This window comes from Eretmochelys imbricata, chromosome 7, assembly GCF_965152235.1.
Source record: "Eretmochelys imbricata isolate rEreImb1 chromosome 7, rEreImb1.hap1, whole genome shotgun sequence".
In the NCBI taxonomy this organism is placed as follows: Eukaryota; Metazoa; Chordata; order Testudines; family Cheloniidae; genus Eretmochelys; species Eretmochelys imbricata.
Genome location: NC_135578.1, coordinates 24,149,059 through 24,167,855, shown reverse-complemented (window position 1 = coordinate 24,167,855; position 18,797 = coordinate 24,149,059). Strand labels below are relative to the sequence as shown.

At 47.2% G+C, this 18,797-nt stretch overlaps 2 protein-coding genes across 2 annotated transcripts in view; both read left to right on the top strand.

Moving 5' to 3' along the window:
* CELSR3 (cadherin EGF LAG seven-pass G-type receptor 3) overlaps positions 1 to 63 on the top strand; it is a 112,039-nt gene extending 111,976 nt beyond the window's left edge. The window contains 1 exon segment of the mRNA XM_077821482.1: positions 46 to 63. Within this exon segment, the coding sequence (XP_077677608.1) occupies positions 46 to 63 (18 nt within the window).
* Positions 64 to 656: 593 nt separating this feature from the next.
* On the top strand, positions 657 to 16,993 carry UQCRC1 (ubiquinol-cytochrome c reductase core protein 1). Its single transcript, XM_077821197.1, has 13 exons — positions 657 to 796; positions 4,783 to 4,923; positions 5,476 to 5,562; positions 7,150 to 7,279; positions 8,276 to 8,474; positions 9,405 to 9,484; positions 10,498 to 10,613; positions 11,085 to 11,228; positions 12,087 to 12,247; positions 13,484 to 13,569; positions 14,681 to 14,769; positions 15,869 to 15,944; positions 16,748 to 16,993. Exons 1-13 carry the CDS (start codon positions 725 to 727, stop codon positions 16,810 to 16,812), a joined length of 1,446 nt encoding a protein of 481 aa, XP_077677323.1. The 5' UTR covers positions 657 to 724; the 3' UTR covers positions 16,813 to 16,993.
* Positions 16,994 to 18,797: the final 1,804 nt, after the last annotated feature.

Below are 18,797 nucleotides of genomic sequence, written 5' to 3'. Positions count from 1 at the left end.
ACCAATGCCCCTGCCCCCTCGCACCATGCCCCTTTGCCCCCCTAGAGGCCCACAAAAGGTTAATCCGGCCCTGGCTCCGGGTTGATGAGTTTCCTGCCTGCAGACTGGGCCATGCAGAGCAAGGCCAGCAAGAAGCAGCAGGTGCTTCCCTCCTATGGCCTGTCACTGGCAGGGGCCTGCTGGAAGCCTGGCCAGGGGAGCCCAAGGCTTAGCAGGAGACTAGCCTTGCCCCTGCCCAGTTCCTACGGGGCTGCATGAGCAAGGGCAAGGGCTTATCTGCCCCAGGCTGTAGGTATCCACGCCCCCTTGGGAGGGTGGGGCTCGTCCAACCGGACAGGGGCTCATGGGCTGCAGCATTCTGGTGCCCCGAAGGGGCTGGGCCGCGTGCCCAGTGCGATCCCTCCCTGCGCCCTTATTTGCCCGTGTAAGGAAGGACCCGCCCCGCCGGCTGAGAACAGTTTGTCATCGGCATCGGCCTCCAACCAACAGAGGGCGCAACACGGTCTCAGCCTCGCTAGACCCATTTCTGTGCATGCGCCTTTCTGCTTTAGACAGCTGTCCCAGTCTCCGCCCATGCGAGCGTGTCTCCCTGCGCATGCGTATCGCCCGGCAATTTGCCTACTTGCGCGTGCGCTCCTGTGCTTTTAGGGCTCGTCTTCCTGCGCATGCGTCTTTTTCTCTCCGCTCGGGGTCAGTTCGGCCTCGGTGGGGGTGAGGGGATAAGATGGCGGCCTCCTCGGTGTGTCGGGCCGGCTGTGCCGGGGGCCGAACCCTTCTGCGGGGCCCCCGCTCCTCGGTGAGTGGCCGCGCGCCTCTGCCCCGCCGGGGCCTGGGGGAGGGGATGCGGATGGGGCCGGGGCAGGCCCAGCCGCCTTGGCCGCCGGGAAGGTCACAAGGACGGCGAGGCCCTGGGGACCGGCAGTGGCCCAGGCCTGGCTCTGTCTGCCCCCCCCCCCCCCCCCCGCTGCGGCTGGGCTAAGGGAAGGGGAATGCGGTGCGGGGGCCGTTCCTCGGCAGGGTCCCTGTTCGCAGTGACCTTACCCCGGAGCGGAGTGCGCGGGGCTGGCCGGAGGAGCCGTGCCCGTTGGGGGAGGGATAGGGCGCTGCTGTCGCGGGGGGCGTGTTGCCCTTCCTTCGGGCACTGCTCCAAACTCCGCCCGGTCGGATTCCGCTTCCCCTACTGCCGAGAGCCCCGGTACACCCGCGGCCGGACCTAGCCAGCCTGCGGGCTTCGCTTCGGAGCTGGCTAAGGAGCGCGGCTGCTCCCGTTGCTTCTTGCTGTTCGATCAGTCTTACCCAGAGCGCCAACGCCGCACCTGCGGGCGGCTGAATCCTACACGTCCCCTGCTGGCGGCCCCTGCCCACCCGGCAGGGATACAGCCAGCGGCCCTGGAACAGCTTGTGCAGTGCAGGTGCTGAGAGCCATTGAACCAAACTTGTAAACCCTGTACATGATGGAAACCTCTTCAGGCTGGAGGGTGCTGCAGCACCCCTACTTCCAGCACCTATACATCCAGGTAGCGTCAAAGAAGTTTAAAAGCTCGTATAGCCGCTTGTTGAAGCGCGCCCAGTTCCCATGTTTGTGCTGGGATGCTGTATACATTAGGGAGGCTTTGCTCCTGTGTAGTAGGAGGTCTCTGGCTAAGACGCTAGTCTTAACCAGACAACTAGTTGGCATCTATAAGTAGACATTTGTTTCCTGACTAAAGTCATTTAGTGTATGTCAAAACTGGGTACTGTTTCTGATGCTGTGGGGGAGCAGAGTACTGCACCTTCTGTTTGAGGTTCATAATCAAAGGAAATCCTGCTATCCAATTTGGGGTTCTATTGAATAAAATGATTTTAAAACTATTAAGACAAGCCCCTAAAAGCTTAACAAATTGTAGTTGAGAGAGGAAAATGGATGAAAGAGGAAAATAGTAATACAGATGTAGCAGGGATAGTTAAAGCAACAACTCTTTATTCTGACAGTATTATGATTATTTTAAATAGGGGAATTTCAGCAGGGAGCAAGTTCCACCCCCTAGAGCCCACCACAGCAAAGGTCCGATCATTCAACCATGACAGTGTCAGCATAATGTCAATCAGTTTTAAAAAATCAGTTCAAAGTAGCTTCAGGTGCTACACCTGCCCTGAGTCCCCCTGCCGAACTCTTTAGTTTTGCAGTTACGTTTTCCTATTTTGAAAATTTTCCCCTTTTGCTGAGTGCAGAATCCACATGGGTAAGAGCCAGTTATCTAGACAAAACGATGTAGCAGACAATGGAAAATATTGTCAAAATGCACAGAACAAACTGTCACAGATCCACAGCAGTGCTGCTATGCCCCAGCTTTGGAGCAATCTCCAGGAGGAACCTGTTCAGTGTGGTAGACCATGTACAGGTCTTGCTCTTCCTTCAGAGCAGGCTATGCCACCTCTTTAGACTGAACCTCTGTGGCTTCAGCGCTCCTACTTCATACTGTGAGCTCTGTTCACCAAGTCCACCTGAGGGAAACCCCTGATAGAGACTTTTATGCTTTTCAGGAATTAATGCACCTCCCCAGGTATTTACAGGGATGCTCAAACAGTACTATCAAAACACTCAGGTTTATTGCTGAACTGGAGCACAGCACTGGAAGTCCTTAAATTAGCATAGAGAACTGAAGTTTAAAGCATAGTTCAAGTCCATTCTGGTTAGTCCAGAGCCCAGCCAAGCTGTTGTGAACCCTCATGTTCAGGCTGTCTCTCTTTAGCCATCTGACCTCCCTGGTCATTTTCAGGTGAGAGCCCTTGCTCCTTCCAGCAGCCAACTCTTAACCCACCCACGGTCCTTTGTTCTCGACCTGTGGGATTTTGCTTTGCTTTCCTCCTGAGAAGTGGGGAAAGCCATCTTCCTGTGGGTCCTTGGTTGCTGGGTGTCAGTGTTCTGGTGATTGGATTTGCCATTGATATGGGGTTGGCCATGTCAGTCTTTTAAATGACCCCTTCAAGCTCAGACACTTGTCAACATTCTCTTATGTCTCTGACAGCACAGCTGTGCTGCTATAGTACTTCAGTGAAGACACTACCTATGCTGACAGGGAGGGCTTCTCCAGTCAGATTAGTTAATCCACCTCCCTGAGAGGCAGTAGCTTTGTAAACGTGAGAATTCTGTTGAATTAGCGCTGTCTACACTGGGGGTTAGGTTGGTTTAACTGCGTCACTTAAGGGTGTGGATTTTCCACACCCCTGAGCAATGTAGTTATACTGATGTAATTTCCTAATGTATTTCTGGGCCTAGCTTGCCCTGAGACCAAATGGTCGTCCATCCTCCCCCACCCCATACCCATGCAAAATATAGGGGAAACGGAGGTACACAGGATTCACAAAACTATTACATAAAATTTCCACTTTGTCACACAAATTAAATGTAAAAAAATTGGAGAAAATAATTCTCACCCTTTGAATCTTTCTTCTCCTCCATATCAAGTAAGGACTTCTTGTCTTTGTTTTCAGATCTCTGCATAATTCTTCACCCTTCCCTTCTTATTGGCCCATATTTTGTGTTGCCCATCTATTGCCTCTTCTGCTGGTGATACCACCCTTAACTCTCTTTTTGTCTGATTCTCCTATGAGTATCTGCATGCCTTTTTCCATGCTCATCTCTAAAAATGAGCTGGTCTGCAAGGCCTTTTCCCTTTCTACATTCAAAAGCTTCCTGAAGACCCATTTCTACCATGTTTGTTGTTGCTTGTGGATTAAGTCTGTCTTAATTTGTTTATCTTACTGATTCATGGCCAGTTAGAACTGGGGGCGGGGAAGTGGACCTGAGCCTTAAGCTGTGCTGGGGGACCCCCCGCATCTTCCACAGTGGTGCTTGGGATCTCATCTCCTCTTACCCTCGCCATACACACTTCGGTCCTCCCTCTGCCATCAGCCCCATTTTGTCTCCATCATCTTTAATAAAAGTCAGGGACAAGTCATGGGAGTCTGTGAATTTTTATTTGTTGCCTGTGACCTGTCCTTGAATTTTACTAAAAATAACTGAGACAAAATCTTAACCTCAATAATAAGTGGTGTTGCTCTATGCTGAAGCTGAAAGAACGGGTAAGGGCTTTGAATCTGAAGTGACATAGTTGATTTTAATCTGCTACATATATTGTAAATACATAAATCCTGATTCTTTACAGTGGCTGCTTATAATGTATCGCTTTCATTGTGTTATCCCTACAATGGAGAGGATGTATGTACACTGTACACTTGGTACAGATCTACCAAGATATATACTTTGTGAGATGAGTGTTTGATAAATGGGGATATACAAACCTGAAGGACAACATAAACTCTCATTGCTTATCTGTCCCAAATCTTAGCATAGGAAAGAAAAGTAGAGAGGTACAGATATCAGTCTCTGGAGACCCATGGTGTAGATTATGATTTTGGGATGAGGTTAAAGCCCTGCAAAAGATCTCAATGTATGTTAAGAATGCCTAACAATGGGACCACTTCCAAACTCCTGCTTCTGGGGTTTGCCTTGAGCCCACTTGATTGCTCTTATCCTTTTCCCTTCAACCTGTGAGGATCTCCCCCCACCCCCACCCCCATGCTCATGTATCCAGAGATCTCAGAATCTGGCAGATCTTATAATTTAAAACATATATATAAATGGTTAGGAACCTACTGTGGGAAAGCTTTAGCAAGTGAAACTGTGTTCTGCTGGATTAGTTTATTACGTCTGCACCGTCATGTGACTCTTGGCAATCTATATGTTGGTAGCTCTGTATTATAGTGTGAGTTGCTGTTTGATGGTGGCTTTCTCTTTAGCCGGCGTTGATGAGTTTGGGGAGAAATCGAGGTGCAGCTACCTATGCCCAGGCACTCCATAACATTCCAGAGACGCAAGTTACCTCTCTGGATAATGGCCTCCGTGTGGCTTCTGAGGAATCCGGCCAGCCTACGTGCACAGTAAGTTTAAGATGGGTTTGGAATCATCCCATGATTACTGTTAACTTAGTTCAGGTAATGTACTAGTCTTTCAAAGCCCTTGTTGGAACCAAGGTTAGCAGCAGAGATTCAGCCATTTGTGTTTACTTGTCTGTGGCTCTAGGCAAACTGGAGCTTAAATAAAAGGCACAACTTGCTTTGGAATGAGTCGACAAATGTCTCAAAAGTCCATTGATGCTCTCATGCTCTGCCCAGATCTCCCACCTGCGTTTGCATGGAAGTAGCTTTCAGACTTACTTACGCTTAACTCTGACAGCCATTCATTGCTTAATACATCTTTGATAAAATTCTGAAAATTATTCTCTTATGTGGCAAGGTAAATGGTATAAATAGACTAGATTATTTAAAAAAAAAAAAAATACTTACACTGCCACCAGCATTGAAGGGCATGTCCTGGTACTAGCAGTGGGGTTGTCTTAAACTCCAGGTGTTACACTTAGTGACAGGAAACTTGCATATTTTGCTAGTTGTATTTCCTAATTGTATTTATTCACCTCATCTATCTTCTGTTAGGTGGGTGTGTGGATTGGGGTAGGTAGCCGTTATGAAAGTGAGAAGAACAATGGAGCAGGATACTTTGTGGAACATCTCGCATTCAAGGTGAGATGATGTGCTAGGTCTGGTACTTTTCATGGGAATTGACCCTATGCAGCTACTTACGATTGAACTATCACTCTGGGCTCTGAGCTTTTCTGTCTGACTTTAATTTATATGTGGTTCTGGTTCCTGTGGGTCAAATACATGTTAGAAAATTGGACTTCTTCCACTTGCCACTGCTTAAGATGTGTGGGCACCAAAGCATGAACACACCTTTTTGTGTAAGTTAGAAGGAAAATGAGCTTAAGCTCTTCAGGGCAGGAAGTGTCCTTGTTTGTCATATTGCTTAGCAGAATGGGATCCCAATCCTGATCTGGACCTCTGGATTCCACTGTAATACAAATGATAAGGGGCTTTTTTAGGTACCTATGAGGGCAAAATAAAAGTTCAAGCTGCCCTCTCTGTTAAAAAGGCATTTTATCTGTGAATGTGCACTGAATCTTTGTACTGACTCCCATAGTCAGTGTTCAGGGGACTCTACTCTTGCCACTGCCCAGGGGATTTACGTGCCTAACTCTCTCTAGTGTTTCCCATGCTAGTCATGGGATAATATTAACTGGCTCTGAACAGCAAATTTACCAGTCAGTGGCATGAAAATCAATGGCAGTGTGCTGCATACAAGAAGGGTGTGCAGAGGTCCTTGTGACTAACTCCTGAACTTCCAGAACAATTTTTCTATGCAGTTAAGTATTTTAAACAATGCAAATTTAGCCCACTTTTTAAAAAAAAACAGAACCCTAATTTATTTAAACTTAACATCAGTAATTTTATTTTTATTTATATGGAATTGTGTGTGTAAATATATGAAAATTACTAAAAATGAAGCACTCTTGCTTTGCTACTCGTGTAGTTTGTGGTAAAGGAAGTTGCTCACAATTTGGATATATGACAAGTTGGAGACTTACTGCTAATATTGGGGAAAAGAAAAGGAGTACTTGTGGCACCTTAGAGACTAAGCAATTTATTTGAGCATAAGCTTTCGTGAGCTACAAAATCCGATGAAGTGAGCTGTAGCTCACGAAAGTTTATGTTCAACAGCTCACTTCATCAGATTTTGTAGCTCACGAAAGCTTGTGCTCAAATTGCTTAGTCTCTAAGGTGCCACGAGTACTCCTTTTCTTTTTGCGAATACAGACTAACATGGCTGTTACTCTGAAACCTGCTAATGTTGGGGTAACTCATTTACTGGAGAAACCAGTGTAGAAAACTTGTATTAGTATTTAGCCCACATTAAATAAACAGTGCTGTAAATAACTTTCCTTATGGCTGAGTGTCTCTAGCCTTTTAATAATGCAGCCACCTGCTGAGCAGCACTTTTTTAGTGCAAGCAGGCCTTCCTGCTGAATAGTAGCCATACTATGGTAGCTTTCACTGGGAGATCAGCCTCACGTCATGGTGACAAGCATTTTAGGGCATTCTGAAAATTACATTTGTCCTCATTAGTAAGTACCTATTGGCATCTGATGGGAATGAAACATAGCTACTTCTAAAATGGCACCCTGAGTTCTGTGAAGATCTGTGTCATTAATTTAGTTCTTTAGTTGTCAGGGAAAAACCTAACCAATTTCTAGCTACGTTTGTTTCTTTTAGGGCACAAAGAAACGTCCTTGTGCCACTTTTGAAAAGGAAGTGGAGAGTATGGGTGCTCACCTCAACTGTTATACCTCCCGGGAGCAGACTGCCTACTTCATGAAAGCCCTGTCCAAAGACCTGCCCAAAGGTAGTGTGACCATTGGTCTATTAAGTCTCTGATCAAGAGCTTGAGGGCAGAGAAATATTAGTTTTGGTTTGTTTGTTTTTAATGTCTCTTGTTGTTATGTGCCAGTGGGATAAAGCAGGGACTCCAAGGCTATGATTCACTTAGTACCCAGGGAATCTGAGCATTTGCAGGTCCTGAATAGTTAATTGATGAGCATATAGTCATGGAATGGTGCTCAAGCCTTCAGCTTCATATTCTTCTAAAATAAGCCTTTGCGGCCTACCATACTACTGTTCTGTATATAGCCTTTAATAATGTTGCTGGGTGAGAGAGTGACTTTGATCATCCTTTGCCGTACTGTGAGGTTCGGGAAGATGGGTAGCGTTAACTCAGTTATTAACGGTCAGAAATGCTCAATGGAGCTCCTGTGGGTTCTGTTTTCAGTGCAGCTCCTTGCTGCCATATGCAGATTTCATGTGTCTTTTGGGAAGTAGTATTTTCCCACAAGAGCAAGGACCTACAGGACTAGCTATGACAAACCATAGACATAGCAAGTTTTTTGCAAGTGTCCTACACATTTGACTCCTGACATGCAGCCTCATCTCTTCCAGTTTTAGGCACCCACACTGCATTGCCAGCGTACGGAACCCCTGAACTGCTATGTAATTCCTGTACCAGTCTTATAATGCCTCTGAAAAGCAAAATGTTGTTATGCCAAGATGAGAAATGATTTTTAATGTTGAAATTTCTACATATTGAAACCATTCAATTTTATCTGTTTTGTGACCCGATGGAGACTTGAACCTAGTTGAACAGCTAGTATGTTAGCCCATTTTGCCCCACATACCCTATCCCATCATGGTCTCCTACATTCCCCCTTTTTTGCTGAGTCTTGGTAGAGTGTTTATTTCAGTTCATACCCATTCCTTCTCCAGATTATGACCTGTCTTCAGTTTCTTGCTGCAGTCTGTAGTGGCCAGGTAAAGAAATTGCTGAAATTGTGTGTGTGTATTATAGCTGTCGAGATTCTGGCTGACATTGTGCAGAACTGCAGCCTAGAGGATTCTCAGATCGAGAAGGAACGGAGTACCATCCTTCAGGAGCTGCAGGAAATTGACAGCAACTTGACAGATGTAGTCTTTGACTATCTTCATGCGACTGCTTTCCAAGGCACTGCCCTGAGCCGCACTGTCGAGGGAACCACTGAGAACATCAAGTGAGCAGCAAATCCACTCTTTTAGGTCTGGAGTATGATATACACCCAAGGACAGTCCTCCTTCCGCTAACACACAATGCTTGGGAGCACACAGTTCCTGTTATGGATCACTGAACTTGATAAAAAGGGAGCTGCATAACCACAACTACATGCAACTGTGTGCAGTGAGGGTGGAAAGGTCTTTGCTAGTAAAGCACATCAGCAACAAAAGTATTTGCACAAGGAAGGCAAGCCAACCCTACCCATTTGCACGCAGCAGGTAGTGCTATACACGTGGCTGATCTGTTCACCATAGACTTACAATTTTTGCCTTGACTCTGTGCTTCCCACTACTGGTGATGGATACTGTATTATCAATTTTGGAGTTTGAAGTCCTGTTGTACTAGGCCTGATCCTAGGGCGAGCAGTGCTACACAAGCTTCTCTCACATATTCCCCACCATTGTGCCTCAGCCCTAACTAGGGGGGATCGACTGTTTAGGCCAAGAGCGCAGCCCTCTCCTGTATCTAGTCTGTGGTGCCTCTGAGATCACCAGCCAGGAGTGCTATTATGGTGGTGGCCTTGACCATGGACACTTACCCATTAGCAAGTAGATAGAGATCACGTCACTTCACATAGGCTACTAAACAACCATCGGAAAGTAATGATTTCTGGTCACAAATGATATAGGCTGGATTTGAACTGGAGACATAGAAGTGAAAGGTTCAGTATCCTAGTCCCAATTCCCTAAGCATTGTGGTCTCCAGGGTACAGCACAGGGGAGGGCTAGATGACCAATTCCCAGGAGATGTTCTTACTGTAACCAAGGGAGTGTTGTCTCTTCCGTTGTATTGAGTACCTGCCTTCCCTGACCACCCAGCCCTCACAGCTCAACCTATCTCCTCCATACTTGGATTGTTGGGATATTAAAATGTTGTGTATGCTCTTTAGGCGTCTGACTCGTGCAGATCTAGCCGCCTACATTGACACTCACTACAAGGCCCCTCGCATGGTCCTCGCAGCTGCTGGAGGTAAGTGCTAGTTTTCTGGGACTCTAGGAGCGGGGTTCTCTCAACAAAATTTTTGGTGGCCTCAGAGTGCAGCCACCAACTCTTGCTGCTTTGCGTGTTCTTGTCTTCCGTTGTTTTTTTTAAGATTTGTTAGCTGGGTGGCAGGCAGTGAAAAGTGATATTAACTAACATACAAATATCACTTTTCATGGCAGATTTATTCAGCTCCCATCTTACTGGGGCTAAATTAAGCCCTCTCTGGGGAGGTAGGTAAGGAAGCAGTGGGGGGCCAGCACCTGGGGCCGAGGACCAGAGACTGCTGCTGTGCAGCTGAAGTCTGGGGTTGGAGGGTGCAATGGGGGCCAGGGATGATGGAGATAGGATGAGCCTGCTGCTGGAGCCCATGGATGGAGAAGGCAGCGGGGCCCAGGGCGACGGGCACGGGGTGGTGAGCCGGAGGCCAGCACCCACCGCCCAGCTGGGGCCAGATCCCGGAGCCATTTGGCCAGAGCCTGGGGGATGGAGCCCGCTGCCATGCAGCCGGAGCCCAGGGCTGGAGGAGGCAGTGGGGACCAGGGCAACGGGGGAGTGGTGAGCCTGGGAATAGAGCCCACTGCCACGTGGGTAGAGCCCATGACCAGAGCTCGCCACCCCAGGGCTGAAGCCTGAGCCCCACTACTCCCAGGATATGTGGGGAACTCACACCAGCTGCCTGTTCCTCTGGCATTTCTGGTTTCAGAGTGGGGCAGGGCCCAATCACTACTGGCAGCCCCAGGTGAGGAGCTGCGGTTTCACCTCCCCCGCCCCCCATCACCACCAAGGAGGCTGTGGCCACAAGAAAAGGCAGCCATGGTGGCCGTGTTTGAGAAACAATGCTCTAGGAAGTCTTGATATTTTAAAACTGATGTTTAGACTCCAAAGCGGTCTCTCTCAGGCTTTTTTCTGTCATATGGAACATATTTTTTTTTCTTCCTTGCATTTCAGAGGCTCAAGCAGCTGTACTGATTTCTTGTACCTTCTGTTCCCCTTTCCAGGTGTTTCCCACACAGAATTGGTAGACCTTGCTAGGCAGCACTTGAGTGGAGTTCCCTTTGAATACAAGGAGGATGCGGTGCCCATCCCCCCACCCTGCCGTTTCACTGGGAGTGAGGTAAATTCTTCTCAGCAACAGCAGATTGCTTTGAGTACAAAGCATACCTTTGTGACATTATCCCCTGGTCACTCAGGGGATGAAATCTCTGTGTAAACTTGTATGTTTTCTTTATGTGAGTAGATGGCACCTCAGTCCTGACCAACAGCAGGCCCCGCTGTTCTAGTCTTGAGACCCCTACCGAGCTCTGCCAGTCTTGCAGAAATGTTTTGGTTGTAGATGTGATCAAAATCCCCTAGGAACTTATTGAGGCTAGTACTTTCATCTATGACCTAATGGAGTCTAGAAACCAGATGCATCTGGTGATGTGAATGGCACATTACATACAAGAACTTAAAGGTGAAAGGCTAGCTGATTTTGCCCATGACCGCACCAAATCCCCTAATTTATCAACCCATGCTTTGTATAAGACCCTGGAGAGAAGGCCACAATGCTCACTCTGCTCTTGCCATGCCCCTTGATGTTTTTCAGATCCGTGTCAGAGATGACGCCTTACCCTTGGCTCATGTTGCTATTGCAGTGGAGGGCCCAGGATGGTCCAATCCAGACAATATTCCCCTTCTTGTAGCTAACTTGATCATAGGACGCTATGACCGCACCTTTGGTGGTGGTAAGGTAAGAAACTTGGGAGCATTGCGTTGAGTCAGCTGTAGTAACTTAACATTATGATCTCCTTGAGCGGGAAGCTGTTATGTATAATACTGAATTCTGAAATGTTCCCATGAAATGGAGTTTGTGAATCCAGAAGGCAGGATAGAAATGCTGACCAGGGCTGATCTGGGACACCTCTTGGGCTGGATGGGGTGTGGCAAGGAGGTCCTGCTAGCTGTCTCTGGAGAGCTATATGCAGCTTTCTCGGAGAGGATTGCTGCACAGCAGATCCTCAGCAGATATAGAATAGGACTGAGTAGGACAATTCCCTGCAAGGTGCTCACACCCCTGAGTATCCTTTCCGTAAACTTGTCCTGTGATGCAACAATGAAATGTTCATTTAGTGGTGATAGTATTTAAGCAGGGCAGGGTAATGTGTATCCCTAAGACACAGGCACATCTTACAACTGCAGTGTGGTGAGGACCTGTTTAAAACCCAATGTACACCTCTCTTATCTCTGTATAGAGACTCCCTCTGGCAGGGCATGCCTGTAGTATAGTCCACTCTAATTTCAGGCCACCTACTCCCTATATCCCCCCACTTTTCTTGTGGTACCCTTCTGGAATGGTACCAAGTACCACCTTCAGAGTGCAGTGCTGGGAAAGGAGGAAGTTTAGTGAGATGTAAAAGCCTTCAGCAGGCTGTACACTCTACTTTCTACCATGAAAGCTTGTCATCTCTGTAGGGTAGAGCCTGGAGTGCCCCCCTGAGCTCTCTACCTTATTTGCTCTTCTGACCCTATAACCACTCAGGGGGAGGCATTTGAACTGTCAAAGGAAAGGTGAGCATTTGAATCACTGAGGGTGTTTACTTATGTGCAGAATCAATCCAGCAGGCTGGCTACAATTGCAGTAGAGAATAAACTCTGTCAAAGTTTCCAGACCTTCAACACTTGCTACTCTGACACAGGCCTCTTTGGACTCCATTTTGTTTCTGATGCTCTGAACATAGAAGATACACTGCATTTTGCTCAGGGAGAGTGGTGAGTGATTTGCTGCATGTAATCAGTCCCTATTATGGAGACTAGATCTAGCAGAGAACTTATTGTATCCTACAAAGTTCAAGCCCACGTACTGTCAAGAAGAGTCCTGTGCTTTCTAGAGTTTTATCTCATGTTAATCCTTTCTTGTGCGGCTTCCACAACTTACCTTGAGAAGAAACTCTTCAGGCTGTAAGAGAAATGACTCCTCATATCCCGCCTGAATCTTCCTTTGTCTTAATCTCACCCCATTGTTCTAGTTTTATCCCCCTGACCTCCCTGAATGATGGCTGTGGTCCCTGTTTGTTTTGGTGCATTAGAGGTTGTTCTAGTGTTGGGGCCTCTTATCCCCAAACAAGGTTGCCTTTCCCAGAGCATGTGAAAGGCACAGTCTGTCCATCATGTTACACTTAAGAAAGGTGACCTGGTGATACATAATGCACAGTCTGAGTCCTGTTGACTGACTGGTAAATGCCTTGGTGCTGGAGACCATTCATTGCCAGGATTAAAGGCACTTTACATTGTTTAGTCTTTCTTAGAGTTTATGATGTGTGTTCCAGCAGTGCCTAGAGGCTACAACCAGAATTGGAGAAGCCCCCTGTGCTAGGAACTGTACTCATAGAGCAGGAAACAGTCCTTGCCCCCGAGAGGTTGCTATCTAAATACACTGGGTGGGAGAAAGGGATGTAAGACTTGTAGGAAACCTACCAAACTGCACAGAACCCTCAGGAATTGGAATCCCTTGACAGTGGTCAGTGACTGACTCCCATTTTGCGACCCTTAACAACCCTAGCAGCAGAGATTGTGAGTGATTGAAGTTTATAACAGGACTAACAGCTGGCAGCATGCCCTGGTCCCTTTGCTTTCTTGTTGCTGCCAAGTTGGAGTGACACACCTGCCATTGAGGTGCTCCCAATTGTGACTGCTCGGGTAAGGTATTTGTCATTTCCCCCCATGTATGCTCTGACTAGACTTGCATTGAGCTTGCTTCAGTCAGCTGTCAGTTTTCTGTGCTACTCGTTGTTGAGTTCTTAGCCACTCTGAACAATACATGGGGAAGGTTAGTTCTTGGTGTATTAGTTAGTAGCAAGAGGGTTGAAGACCTAGTATTCAGTTTGTATAAGAGGTTGAAAATCGAGGGGCAGTGTTCAAAATAAATGTGGGTGGAGGTAATCGCTTCTCATCTTGTACTAGTGGAATGTCTTTGAGAGCCCCTTATTCCTTCTGATTCCTGTTCAGGATGCGTCTGTGCACCAGTGCAACAGATGGGGAGGTGAAGAGAGCCAAGAACATCCTACGGAATGCCCTGGTGGCTCAGCTGGATGGTATGTTCTAATCTAAGGAACAGCTGCTTTGCATTTTTTAACAGCTCCAAGTTCTGGCCTTCCTGGAAAGGAGGAGCTCTGGCTAGAAGCAAGGTGCTACTGGCAAGCAGTGTGCAAGGTTGCTCCTCAGCCCTGACCTGGCGTATCCTCTGTTTCTGTCCTAGGTTACCACCCCAGCTTTGTTAATTCTGAATCCTAGTCTGTAACGCTCCATGCTATCCTGAATCCATGGGTCTCTCCTGAGCAAAGGTGGCAGTGCCAAAACAAATTAGGCACCACCCTTGTGATGCCGACCAAGGGCAAGGTTGAGACCATCAAGCTGGTTTCAGTTATGACCCAAGTTAGGTGTGAACCATGGTCTCCAGAGGTGGAAGTCATAATGCATTTCTCTGTTCCCCACTGGAGCTGCCTGGGATGGCCTACTAAAGGAGCATGTGGGTTGGGTTATTGGAAGCTGGCTAATGGTATGGGCTGCTTGCATACTTTTTTCCAAACTGGTGGTCATGCTATGACTAAGGCTAGGATTTTGTCATGGTTACTTTTACTAAAAGTCATGGACAGGTCATGGGCAATAAACAAAAATTCACAGAAGCTGTGACCTGTCTGACTTTTGCTGCTTTGGCTCCATGGTTTCCCCTGCCACCGTGGTGGCTCTCAGCTGTGGGGTTCCCCATGCTGCTGGCAGCAGCTGGAAACTGCAGGGGGGGGTTTCCCTCCACCCATGGCAGCTGGGAGCTACAGGGTGACCATATTTCCCAAAGAGAAAATGGGGCACCCCCAGCCACTCGCCCAAGGCATCCCCCATGCGAGGCTGTCGCCTGTCATTGGAACCCTGAGAAAGGGCCTCCTCAGGAGTCTGTCACTGCAACCTTGCAGGGAGCCCCCTATTGCTGCTGTCGCCAGAATCCTGGCCAGGGCCCCGCTGGCTGCCAGCTCCAGAGTCCTGCAGCACTGGGGCTGAAGCAGAGAATGTGTCAGAGGTCTCTGGAAGTCACAGATTCCATGACTTCTGGGACATAAACATAACGTTAGCTGTGATGTGTTGGAAGGCCTTTGACTGTCTTGCTCAAAACGTGAGGTCTTTCCTAACGAATCTCTACATCTTTCCCAGGTACCACACCTTTATGTGAAAATATTGGGAGTCATCTTTTGAACTATGGACGCCGTATATCTTTAGCTGAGTGGGATGCCAGAATTGCTGTACGTATCAGTTGTTACGGGAGCCCAATTAACCTTACTCCAGGTGTTTGTTACTGGGCATAAAACTTGCTGCTGAGAAACTGGGCATCTAAGGCACTTACCTGTTTAGTTAGACTGTTTATCCTGGCAAGTCAGAGGCAGGGTCAGTGTTAAACAACTGAAATATATGTATCGTGGAATTGCCAAAATAAGGCTATACTTGTGTTCTGTGTTGTCACACCACCTTCCTGCACCCTAGGTCTAGATGCTGGTTCGTCCCTTGTAGGTTAGTAGTACAACATATAACCATGTTAAGTGACTTGCGTGCCTATAGCATTAGTGATGTGCCTCATTTGAGTGAATCCACCTCTGAGGAGATGGCCAGGGTACGGTTTCAGCCGGAAAGGTTTGTGAGTATATGCCAGTTAAACCTTCTCTAACCAGAAGCCTGAACTAGAAATGGTTTGAGAGATTCCACCCAGAATATTTTACTCATGAGCAGAAAGCTGGTTCATAAAGTTCTCCTTTGCTTATCCATTTGGCTTTGCTATTGCAGCATTAGAGTAATATTGAGAGGGAAGTGTTCTTTAACAGGTATTTCAGGGGATCTTCCCTAAAGGCTCCCCTTGTGCTGACTCTTCCTTCTGGTCAAGTATGGCTCTTGTTGAACTCTTAATCTTCACTTCTAAGTTGATTTGTCAGACTCCCTCATTTTTAATACTTATCCCCAAGCTCCCTCTGTAAGATACATAGTGGGTGCAGTCTTGCAAGAGCCATATAACAAGGAGCTTCGTTGCCTGGCCCTGTGTGTGTGCAATCTCTGGCACTTGTGGAGCACTACATCTGATACATAACTTGAGGGACTTTAGTTACATAGACCGGAATGGGTTTCCATATCCTGCTAAGAGGAATTTCTCATGGAGACTGTAAGCTGTCCTGGCAGACAAGTAGCTAAATAACTTCAAAGCAGCATCATATTGAACAGATAAGCAGAAAGGGTCAAATCTCTTGGTCTTTGGCAGTCTGATTGTGTGGTAGTTGAGTGAGTGGCGTTTAGTTTGTGTAAATGTGTGTCTATCAGAAACATGATTTGTTGCCTGTTCTTGTCATTTCCTGTTAGGCTGTGGATGCCAGGATGGTACAGGAGGTCTGCAGCAAATACATCTATGACAAATGCCCAGCAGTTGCAGCAGTAGGTAAGTGACCTGGTTATACACACAGGTTGAAAAGCAACCAACATTGTTGAGTCTTTGTTTATAATGGAGAGCAAGGTGTCTGCTTGGTGGATCTCTGGCAGTTTTCTGTATAAAGTAATTTTGTAGTTCTGGCTTTTCTCCCTCTAATTTACCCTTCTGGTAACTTCACTACTGTCTCCCCTGCCTTTGTGCATCGATATGCTGAAGCATGTTCATCAGAGTATGTTTTGAAAATCTAGTTAGGTACAGCTCCTAAGACAATGGCTTTGGGCTGCTGGCTAGCCTCCCACTCTGTTACAGGCTACAGAGATGTGATTAACAATGGAGTTTCAATCTGAGTGGGGTCCGCAATAGTGCCCGCCAAATGTCATCTCCTTACTCTGTGGTGACATCAGTCAATGTAAAAATCAATGGGCTGGACTCCTTGCAGTGCTACTCTGCCATGTCTGTCTGTCGGCCAAGGAGATGTTCCCCTTGGAAAACTTGCCCAAGCATCTTCCCTCCCTTAAGGGCCTGGTGGATTCCCCTCCTCCGCACAGTGATCTCCAAGATTAAGTTTGAATCTTCAAAGGGGAGCTATAAGAAAAGGGGTTTTCAAGACTAATGGGAAATAGTGTTAAAAACCACTGTCCAGTTAAACTGTCTTTATAGACTTGTTTCTTCCTACTGTTGGACTGAGGTTTTAATGTAAGGATTTGAGTCTGTGTGGTGGTATCATTGGATCAGAGAGCAGTAGAATTGAGAAGCTGACGGTGGATCTCTTCACTTTATTCTAAGTGACTAATTCTCCTCTGCCTACTCAGGTCCCATCGAACAGCTCCCAGACTACAACCGGATCCGCAGCGCCATGTACTGGCTCCGTTTCTAGGCTGTGCCTCCTGCAGAATGGAAGTGGAGACGTCTTGGGCTGGGATGGTGCTCCCAAGGGGTGGATCTGTGTCTGAATCTCCTGTGTGGCAGTGGCAAGATGGACCTTGCTGTAAGCGCTGTACAAACATTTGTCTTAACTGTTAAAACTAACCGAGCCAAATAAATATAATTTAAATGGAGTTGGCTCTCATGGGTGTTTATGGCAAAGTGCCACTGTTGGCTAGGTGTGGGGTGGAAGTTCTTTCATGAACCTCTCCAAGTTGGTGACACACTAGACCAGCATTAGCACTGGCAAAAATGCAACTATAGTAGCTGGGCTGTGATAGGGTATGCTGAGTTAAGTGATGCCTGGAGTCATTGCTCTTGCCTTTCACCTTTGCAGACCAGTATAACACGCAGGTGGCTGAAGACCAACAGGGACGCTGTTGGTCTGGATTGGGGTGCATTGAGGAGGGCCATGTAGAAGGAATCTTGCAAAGCCTTTTGATATTTGGGCCTCTTGTCAGTTTCTATAAATGCTCCAAAGTTCCTTCTTCCCTTGAAGGAAAATGGAAAAAAATGTTTTGCTTCCCTTCGCTGTGGGATTGCACTCTGTGTTTGCTGTTCAGTCACTGCCATAGCCTGCAGAGACACCTTTGACACTGGTCTCTCGTTCTGTGGCACCAGGCTAGAACAGAAAGATGAATGTCTCTAATTTTCACTCTTCCTTAATACAGCTCTTCCTTGCGCCTCTTTACAGTGCCTACAAACAGAACTGTTACTCACCGGCACCTTTTTGATGGGCACAGATTAGCTGGCTTCACCCAAGGGGTTGCTTAGTATTTTATTTCTCTGTGCCCTGAGTCAAGGGGCAACCTTGGACTAAAATTTTGCTTTCAGAAACAAGTTCATCTGATCTGCTGCTACCCAGCAAGCATCAGCATTTAAACAGCCACAAAGATCAGGAGCGAAAGTGATAGAGCTGCCATCCAATTGGGCAGTACATGTAAGGAGAGTGGTAGCCTTGTGCTCTGCGATGAAACTTAACTGTATTGATTCAAGTTTCTTTTGCTCTTTCCTGTGTGTCAGACACACCAAGCTTCACTACACGTGAGTCCTAAGCTATGAACAGCATCACTTGAGCAGACAGCTTGGCCTAGGCGAGAGGTCGAAATTGTGGCTTGTTTCTCTAGAATGAGTGATTTGGATCTACGTTCTCAGCTCACTTCCCACCTCCTTATTTCCAAGAGTGCGCCAGCATTCCTGTCCATTCAGATTCTTTTCAGAGGGAGCCTCTCTGAACTGCGATAATGTACCAATGCGTGCACGCGTACCACCTCCACTTTAGCTCAGGGCTCTCATTTCTAGTCCAGGTACAAGTAGTTCGTTCTTCTGGAGGAAGGCTGTCAGGAAGCCACTGGGCACATGATGTACACACTGCTGTGGTTCAACAGTAGCGTGGTACAACTCTTTGAGGCACTATGGTTTTACTGTTTGTGCACAGTGTTTGGCACCAGGGGCGCTGATCTGACTGGGGCCCCTGTGCACTAGTCCTACTGGTAAAGGAGAGGAAAATGGGTGTCTAATGGCACAGAGGCTTGAGAATGGGGTTCAGGACCCTTCATCTTGAGGCTGATGGTTAAATGTGGGCTAAGTCAGTATTGATCAAAACTTGTTACTGGTTGATGTCCTTGTTCTGTGTGAAATGATTAGGACCTAAACAGAAACTAAATAGACAAGTGTCCCCATCAGACAAACCACTAATAATCAGTCCTATCTTTAACAGTGTTTGAGAGGCCAAGAACTGACTGCATCATGGAGACTGAACTATTTTATCCCTGGAGTCTGTGTTGGGTTGAGGTGGGCATTCAGGGCAGAGTGGAGGAAACTTATCCTGCTTTTTGCTATACCTGGTTGGTCTCCACTAGCCACCCAGCTCCTGTGTTGTCAGTCCAGCGTCTTTCACAGGCATGAAATTCACAGGATATCTGTGGAAAGCTGACT

Bases quoted from the DNA above. Each gene is read 5' to 3' on its own strand.
- UQCRC1 (XM_077821197.1), top strand. From the start codon at position 725: ATGGCGGCCTCCTCGGTGTGTCGGGCCGGCTGTGCCGGGGGCCGAACC. The intron at 5,563-7,149 runs GTGAGATGATGT...TGTTTCTTTTAG, and splicing joins TGGAACATCTCGCATTCAAG to GGCACAAAGAAACGTCCTTG. The intron at 14,770-15,868 runs GTACGTATCAGT...ATTTCCTGTTAG, and splicing joins AGTGGGATGCCAGAATTGCT to GCTGTGGATGCCAGGATGGT.